The sequence below is a fragment of the Petaurus breviceps genome, unplaced genomic scaffold, assembly GCF_028583685.1.
Source record: "Petaurus breviceps papuanus isolate PSGF00001 unplaced genomic scaffold, PetGlider_PUasm1.0 64, whole genome shotgun sequence".
NCBI lineage: Eukaryota > Metazoa > Chordata > Mammalia > Diprotodontia > Petauridae > Petaurus > Petaurus breviceps.
The window spans coordinates 3904505-3914008 of record NW_027186428.1 but is presented as its reverse complement, the minus strand read 5'-3'; the positions used below and the strand labels follow the sequence as shown (position 1 = coordinate 3914008).

The 9504-nt window shown below is 42.1% G+C and overlaps 1 protein-coding gene across 3 annotated transcripts in view; it reads right to left on the bottom strand.

The window, feature by feature from the left end:
• KIF26A (kinesin family member 26A) overlaps positions 1–9504 on the bottom strand; it is a 171441-nt gene that overhangs the window by 45734 nt on the left and 116203 nt on the right. For all 3 annotated transcript variants that reach the window (XM_069103816.1, XM_069103814.1, XM_069103815.1), the window contains exon 5: positions 9079–9262. In XM_069103816.1, coding sequence (XP_068959917.1) covers positions 9079–9262 — 184 coding nt within the window. The remainder of the gene's footprint in view (positions 1–9078; positions 9263–9504) is intronic.

The following is a 9504-nucleotide window of genomic DNA, read 5'->3' as shown; positions in this document are numbered from 1 at the left end:
GAGAGAGAGAGAGAGAGAGAGAGAGAGAGAGAGAGAGAGATTGGTTCATTGGGACAGGAGAAATTGTTGAACAGTTTATGCAGTGTAGATGGTCATCTGTATATATGAAGCCAGGAAAGAATATTAGACCCCAATTAATAAATGGTCAAATACTATAAAGACAGTTTTCAAAGGTAGAAATCCAGGCTATCAGCAGCTATATAAAAAAGTCACCAATAATTAGAGAATTGCAAATAAAGCAATTCTGAGGTTCTACCTCACTCATCAGATTGGAAAATAAAAGGAAAATGACAAATGTTGGAGGGATTATGGGAAAACAGGCATAGAAATGAACACTAATGTAATGGTGGAGTTGTGAATTGGTTGGACCATTCTAGAAAGCAATTTAGAATTATATCCAAAAAGTCATTAAAGTGTTGATACCCTTTGGCTCAGTGATACTAGGCCTATGTCCCCAAAGAGATCATGGAAAAGATCCATTTGTACAAATATATTTATTGCAGCTCTTTTGTAATGGCAAAGAAACAGAAACTAAGGAGGTATCTCCATCAAATGATGAAAGTCTAAACAAATTATGGGATATAAACGTAAAAAATAATAGTACACTTTAAGAAATGATGAAAGGGATAATTCCAGAGAAACCTGAGAAGATTTGTATGAACAAATACAAAGTGAAGTGGGCAGAATCAGTAGTAGAATTTACTCAATAACAACATTCTAGATGAAAACAACTTTGCATATAATAAGCATTTAATAAATGGTTTGTTGACTTGACTTCACTGATTAATGCAACAACAAGTTAAGATTCTAGAGAACCAATGGTGAGCTATGCTGTCCACCGCTTGACAGAGAGCAGATGGAGAAATACACCGTTGGACGGGGCCAATGAGGGATTCTGTTTTGCTTGATTATGCAAATTTGCTCATGTGAATTTTGTTTTTCTCTTCAATGGGACTGGGGGGGGGCAACAAGAGATAGAGAAAGGGAGAAATGGTTATTAAATGAAATATGCATTATGTATATATTTACATATGTGCATGCATGTGCACAGCTCCTTGTCTTGAGTACTACACATGTTCACATGTGTGTACACATGTACACACATGCCATATATATGAAAGTGTTGGACCTGAAGTCAGGAGACCTTGGGTTAGAGTCTTGGCTCAGGACACTTATTACTTGTATAACTTCAGCCAATTCGTTTCACAATTCAACCTCAGCTTTCTCCTCTATAAAATAGGATTATTAATACCTAGAGAATCTACCTCTTAGGATGGCTGTGAGGAAACACTTTGTAGACATTAAAATGTTCCATAGAATAAAAGAAATTACACATAGATTAAACAGAGAATTATTAAGTTCCTACTGTGTGCAGCTTCCAGAGAAGTCTTTGCCCAGTGTCTGCTCATAGTCTAGAGGTCATCATAGACTTCCAAAAGCTAGCTGGGGCAGTAAGTACAAACTCTAACAGTTCTACCAAGCTAAAAAGGCTTCAGCTCTTGGCCTTGTGCTGTGTCTGTGACATCTGAGACCTGAAGGCTAGCCTAACCAAGCACAAAGAGATACATCAGCAAGGTACCGTATACCCTGTGTGTGGATGGATACCTCCTTAGTGTCTGTTTCTTTGCCATTACAAAAGAGCTGCAATAAATATTTTTGTATAAATGGATCTTTTCTATGATCTCTTTGGGGACATAGGCCTAGTAGAGGTATTACTACTGCATTGGCAGAGAAAATGTTCACCTTGATAAGATTCCAATTTCCAGACTTAGCTCTGTGCAGGGTGCTAGAAAAGTTTGAAGTAAGACATTGCTCTACTAGTAAGTAGTTCAATCGGTTAGGGAAGTTCAGATATACATAATTTATTTTTAAGTTTTTTTCATCCAGACTTTTGATTTCATTGGCATAAAAACTCCTCTAAAATGGTTCTGATGCTTATCATCTTAGAGAGTTGTCTGGAGCACTAAGAGATTAGATGATTTATCCCAGGTCACATAGCCAATGTATGTCAGAGACAGGATCTGAACCCAGGTCTATGATTCTGGTCCTATCACCCACCATATCACACTGCTCCCCATGAAGACAATATACATGTTAAATGCTTAAAGTGCTGTGTGGCCACAAAAGGGGAAGAATCCTACCAAATGGATGGGCATGGACAGCATCCAAGCTGAGCCTTAAAAAAAAAATGAGTAGGGGCAGCCAGGTGGCTCAGCAAGAAGGAGCACTGGCTCCAGTGTCGAGATGACCTGGGGATCAAATCTGGGCTCAGATACTTAGCACCACACCCAGAAATAACTGACCGTGTAACCTTGAGCAAGTTACTTAACCCCGATTGCCTAAAAAATAATGAGTAGCCTTTCAACAGGAGGAAATGAAGGCGAGGCCATTACAAATGCAGGGAATAACATAAGCAAAGAATCTTAAGTGGGAGAGTGTAGGACATGTCTAGAAATGGCATAGCTGATATGCTGAGCCCATATAGAGATGTGCTTAGAAATGAAACTACAAAGGCAGGAGAGGGCCAAACTATGGAGGGCCTTGAATGCTTGAATAAATATTTTGGACTTGATCTTGCAAATAAGAGGGTGCACAGTTCACATTGCTATTTAAATTCAAACTTAAATTTAAATGCCTACTATATGAAAGGGCAGCCTCCTTCAAATAATCACATCTATGTAAACTTATCTGTTTATAGGGTATATTCTCCCAAGTAGAATGCAAGCTTCTCAAGGACAGGAACTGGTTTTTGTTCAATCTTTGTATCATTAGGGCCTAGTACAGTGCCTTGCATACAGCAGGTGTTTAATAGATGCTCATTGGAGAGAGCCTTGGGCTGAGGGCAAGAGATTGTTGTTGTTAAGTCCTTTTTAGTCATGTCTGATTCTCCAATGATACTTTTGGCAATTTTCTTGGTAAAAATACTAGAGCAGTTTCCCATTTCTTTCTCCACCTCATTTTACAGATAAGGAAATGGAGGCAAATAGGGTTAAGTGACTTGACTTGCCCGGGGTCACACAGCTATTAAGTGTCTGAGGCTGGATTTGAACTCAGGTGTTCCTGCTCCAGGCCTAGGACTCTACCCACTATGGTGAGGAGAGGCAAAGTCTTATCAGAAATTTGGGGAGAATTACCTGCTAGGTAGTGATAGTACTCAGTGATTGTGACTTGGAATTGTAACTTAGTGAGCCATAAAAAGCCCATTCTTCTAGACACATGGTCCCCACATGAATATATGCTGTGATTTTATTTTTAAACACACAAGACATTCCGTTGCAGAAGTTTATTGCCAACTCATTGAGGTTTGAGGGGAAAATGTTTTCAGTAAACAAAGTATACCACCACAGCATAGAATGCAGAATTCTGAGAAGGAAGGAAGGAAGGAAGGAAGGAAGGAAGGAAGGAAGGAAGGAAGGCTGCGCCCCAATGAAGGGCATATGGCATATTCCAATGATCTGTGAATTACCAGGCATTTCCCTCCCTAATCAAATACATAGGAATTAGAAGGAAACAACCCCTTGTGATCAGAAAAACTGCCTGGAACATCACCCCCACATGCTTTAGCTGGGCTATCACAGGGAGTGGGGAAAGAGATGGGGGGAAAGAAGGGAGGCCTTGCCTCTCCTAACCACAAGCTCTGAACCCTGGAAGCTCCAGGAGAAGCTCACAGCTGGCTTGGAAGCCATCAAAGAAACCCATCCCCAGCACAGATGCAGCTGAAGGGACCACAAATTCCTGCGGAGCCTGGCATCTGGAACCCAGAGCTGCCGAGCTGGTTGGTGGCCAACACAAGCCATTACTGCCTTCTCTGATCTCTCCTTGCAGCCCCTCCAAGTAATGACTTTTACTGCACTGATCAAGCTTGTGCTCGTTAACGAGGTTTTTGTCTTGTCCTCTTATCAATCTGTGAGCCACACGAAAGCATTTACCATGTCTTACCTAAAATTTGCATCTCCTCCACCAAATAGTGCTCTATACACAGGAAATTCATTATGGACACAAGTAGGGCTAGCTCATATCGGACTTATCCTTGATTTCCTCTTGTTGTTGAGTCATTTCAGTCAAGTCCAACTCTTCATGACCCCATTTGGGGTTTTCTTTGCAAAGATTCTGGGATGATTTGCCATTTCCTTCTCCAGCTCATTTTACAGATGAGGAAACTGAGGCAAACAGGGTTAAGTGACTTGCCCAGGTTCACACAGCTAGTAATTGTCTGAGGATGGATTGGAACTCATGAAGATGAATCTCCCTGACTCCAGGCCCAGCACTCTATCCACTATACCACCTAGCCGTCTGTAATACTGACTCAATGCTCTGCACATTTTCAGATGTGACTTCATTGGTGTAAGAAGCTTCTGCGTGATGAAATACAAAGCATACCTGCAACTCCTCTGAGAAGTGAATTGACTGCCCCAGGGCCACACAGTCAATATGTGTCAGAGACAGAACCAGAACCCAGGATTCTTAGCTCGGGGACCCCCTATCTACTCTTTCTCATCACTTCCTATCCAGCATATAGTAATAAATGACTCTTGACTGAGAGGATGAGATGGAACAATGCAACCCCCACAATGGGGAGGAGAGGCTGACTTGAAGGGTGTGGCCAAGCCATGAACATCTGTTCATTATTATCCCCTTTGGGAAATTGGAGGGAGGGGGTTGGGAGAGTCAGGGAGAGAAAGGGAGATGACAGTGGTTATTCTTACTGAAGATATTACCAAAGATGATTATATCAGCCAACCACAGAATATGGGAAAACGGAAAACTCAAACATTATGCAGGATGTGCTTGTTTCTCTGGATGCTGTTTTCCTACTTTTAATGAGTAGAAAAATGAAAAGGCAACTTTGAAATAAGAGTGGAGTGCCGACCTCAGAGCACACGTAGAGTCCTGTGTTCAAGTCCTGACACCACAGTCAGGGAGAATGATGGCAGACCTCATCCAGGATAACAAACAGGGAACCATCTCTGGAGACTGTGTCATTATCAGGATCACTCACTGAGCATGTTCTGCCTGGGGAAAAAAAGGCTGAGGGGGAATGCTGCCGATGTCTTCAAATGTCTGAAGAACTTGTCACAGAGGTTTGATTAGTTCTACTTGGCCTTTGGGGGCAGTGTTAGGTGTCACAGTGGATAGAGTTCAGGATCTGGAACCTGGAGGACACTTACTAGCTGTGTGACCCTGGGCAAGTCACTTAACACATCTATAAAATGATGTGGAGAAGGAAATGGCAAACCATTCCAGTATCTTTGCCAAGAAAACCCCAAGGGTCATGAAGCTACTTGGCCCTAGGCAGCGGAAAAAGGAGCAATGCATGAATGGAATTAGAGAGAGCCTGGTTTCAGACCTAACAATCAGAATTATTCAACAATTTGCATTCTACATTTATTAAGCACCTACTGTGTGTAGACCTAGTCCTGGAAGATACAAGAGAAGACATGGTCCCTGGCCATTATTTCAATAAAATAATGGAAGAGGCTGTCTTGAGAGGTAGGATTACAGGAATTAGAGCTGGAATGGGATCTAAGTGATAATCAGATTTCATACTTTCACCTTACAAATGAGTAGCACAGTCAGAATTGCTCACAGTCATTAAATATTTGCACCTGGAAATTGAGGGGATGTCCATCCATTGGGGAATGGCTAAACAAGTTGTAGTATATGATTGGGATGGAATACTATTGTGCTATAAAAAAACAACAAGCAGGATGCTTTCAAAACAACCTGGGAAGACTTACGTGAATTGATGCAAAGTGAAAAGAACAGAACCAGGAGAACACTGTAAACAGTAAGAGCAATATTGTAATGATGCTTAACTGTGGAAGACTTAGCTACTCTCATCAAGCCAATGATCCATAACTCCAAAGGATTCATGATGAAAAATGCTAACCACCCCCAGAGAGAGAACTGGTGAAATCTGAATGCAGATTGAAGCATAAGTTTTCACTTTCCTTTTTTTGCTTTTATTTTACATGCAATGTGGCCCATAAGGAAATATGTTTTACATGATTTCACATGTATAATTGATAGCACACTGCTTGAGGGAGGGGTCAGAGGGAAGGCAAGAATTTGGAACTCAAAAATTTTTAAGACAAATGTTAAAAATAATAATTTTTTTTAATTAGCACACACTCAGACAGATGTACATGCATGTGTACACACACACACACACACACACACACACACACACAGAAACACAAAGATACCAAGACATCCCCACATATATACCCTAACACATTTACAGAGATGCATGTGCGCACACACACCCTTCAAACACCAGGACCCCCAGGCACCCTATGTCACTGGAGAGGCTCAAGCAGAGGCTGAATCAATTCTAGTCAGGAATGCTGTGGTAAAAATTCCTGCATAATGGAAAAAAAAAATTAGCACATACTAGAAAGATCACTGGATTTTAGTCATATGAAGAGAGTACAAATTCCAGCTCTGCCACTTAGAAACTTGTGTGATTTTTAGAGCAAGTCATTTTCCCTTTCTGGGCCTCAGTTTCTTCATCTTTAAAATGGGTGAGGGGTCAGCTCCAATATCCTTTAGTTCCAAGAGGAAATCTCCCAGCTCTGGGATTCTGTAAGGAACACCAAGACTCTTTCCTTCACTGTGACTGAAGTTGACCCACTACAGTCTCAACACCTGAGGAGATTTTACTTGAAGCCAAATAAGGAAGGCCATCATCTTCTCATAGTCAGAGCATCCCACTGAGCACACAAACAGATTTTCATATCCACAATGACACACAGACATAAAGAGGTAACTGCTTACCCACAGACACACACACACACACACACACACACACTGGACCCCAAACACCTCTACAGAGGGATACACAGACATTCAAATACACACACACATCTATACAGAGACTCACATTTAAAGTGGTATTTGTGAACTCACACAGAGAAAGCTCCATCAGCACTGCCCACAGTTGTGTAGACACAGAGAACATCACATCCATACACAAACATACACAACCTCCCCACAGAGATGACCACACACCCACAGAGATTCACACAGGTGAACGCCACAAACACAGACTAATGTGCACACACATACCTTCACTCATACATTTAAACTCCCAGATCTGCCAGCTCCCATCAGAGATGGCCACACACACTCCACATTCTTATACCCATGCACAAAGACTCCATATCCACAGAGACTCATACCCACACAGATGAGCACATGTACATGAAAGCCAATGAACAACACAGAGATGCATCTATGCTTACACAAAAGAAACAAAACAATGCCCAGAAATAGACCCCCATGAACACTCTCCCACCCAAAGAGAGACATGTGCACACACACGGTTCTCATCATTACCCCTGGACTCATAAGCATCATTTTTTGGTTCACTCTCCAATCAGCCTAGTAATAGCTGACCTCCTGCATCTAACACCTCTATCCCTCCCTCCCTTGGTTTAAATTGGCTTGGCTCTGCACCGTTTGGCTTTCCGTTGATTTGACTACTTACCTCTTAATTCCCACTCAGTCTTAAAATGCAATGTGATTTTTCTCAATTACTATTAAACACTGAGCACCTTATATTCAGACAATGCATAGTAGGCATTGTAAGGGAGAGACAAGGAAACCTGAATCCAAGTCTTTACTGAAGTCAGTCAACAAGCACTTATTAGCTCACACTGACTCATTAGATGATGTCACTTCAGTGACCTAAAATCAGCCACAAGGAATTTTGTGAGTTGAGGGTTGGGGGGAGAGAAGGAATAATCCCTAGACAGCAATCTCATTTTCTTCTCACTGCCCACAATCACTACCCTCGTTACCTCATTGAGCCTTATTTTTTCTCATCTATGAAATGAGAATAATACTCATAAATGCCTCATAAGGCATTGTGAAGAAAGGGCTTTGTAAGTCTTAAAATGTTATATATAAATGTGGGTGGTTATTAATCTTCATAATAATGACAATAACAATAATCATGCGCAAGTAGTCTCTGTTAGATTAATCTTCCTAACTCTCCTCCTCAAAAACATTCTATGACTCATGATTTTCTACTACTGTCTATAATGTCACATAACCCATGTCTCTAAAATCCTACCCGTCTCAGCTCCCATACCACCCCTTCATGCTCCTGCAGGTGGCCGGAGAAAACCAACCTGGGATTAACAAGCAACATATTAACAATTACCCATAGGTAATTAAAAGCTTAATCCTAATGGTAATGTAGATGGGGCCATCTCCCAATAGTGATCGAAACAAAGCAATAAAGGAAAAAGAATACCACATGGGGACTTAGATGAAGGTTTAAATCCTGGCTCTATCCCTTAGTACCTGGGTGACCCAGGGCAGGTCACTTCACTTTCTGCCCCTCAGTTTCCCTACTCATAAAATAGGGATTATAACATTTTCCCTGCCTCCCTCTTCAAGTTGTTGTGAAGATAAAGTATAGTGATGGCTTTGTCATTCATCAGGGATCATTATTTATTAAGAGACCAAGAAGAAAGTCTCTGGTATCCCAAGTGACTCCTTTATGGAGGATGTATAGAAGATGTGTCCAAGAATGGGAGGTTCGGGAGAAGTTATAACCTACCAGAGTGGAGAGAACATCCACATTGGAGAGTCACAGAGACAGGTCATTAAGCCCAACTCCCTTATTTTACAGATGAGGAAACTGAGACCCAGAGAAGTTAAGAGACTTGCTTAGGGTCACCTGGCTAGTAAGCACCTGAGACAGGATCCAAACTCAGGGTCTTCTTGACTCCAAGTCTGGTACCCTACCTTAGCATCACAGGTTTAATGAAAGAAGGGAACTTAGAAGCCCTCAAGTTCACCCCCTTCATTTTACAGATAAGGGAACTAAGACCCAGAGAGACTGTGCTATTTATCTGGGGCCCCATGATAATAAGGAGAAGAGCTAGAATTTGAACCCAGGCCCTCTGAATCCAAATCCAGAATTTTTTTTTTACTCTTGTGATCCTGTCCTTCAGATCCATCCAAGCATCAATGAATCTACAATTCACTCTAATAGCCCTTGCACACACAAAGCTTTGCCACACACACTGAAACCTGGTTCAAATCTGTATGAGTCTGCAGCCTTACCTTTCCAATGCCCGGGTTCTCCTTGGCTTTGGCCACAGACCTCAGTAGACAGGGGGGTGCCGGGGGAGGGCTGAGCTGCAGAACTCCACTAAAGTTTGTCCCATAGATGGAAAAGTCATGAGCTGGGGTCAGGGGTGGGTGGGGTTTCTTCTTCTTGGAGGCCAGGTTGAGTTTCTGGGCCGCTCTGCGGGAGAAATGAGAGAGAGAGAGAGAGAGAGAGAGAGAGAGAGAGAGAGAGAGAGAGAGAGAGAGAGAGAGAGAGAGAGAGAGAGAGAGAGAGAGAGAGAGAGAGAGAGAGAGAGAGAGAGAGAGAGAGAGAGACAGAGAGAGAGAGAGAGAGAGAGAGAGAGAGAGAGAGAGAGAGAGAGAGAGAGAGAGAGAGAGAGAGAGAGAGAGAGAGAGAGAGAGAGAGAGAGAGGGAGAGAG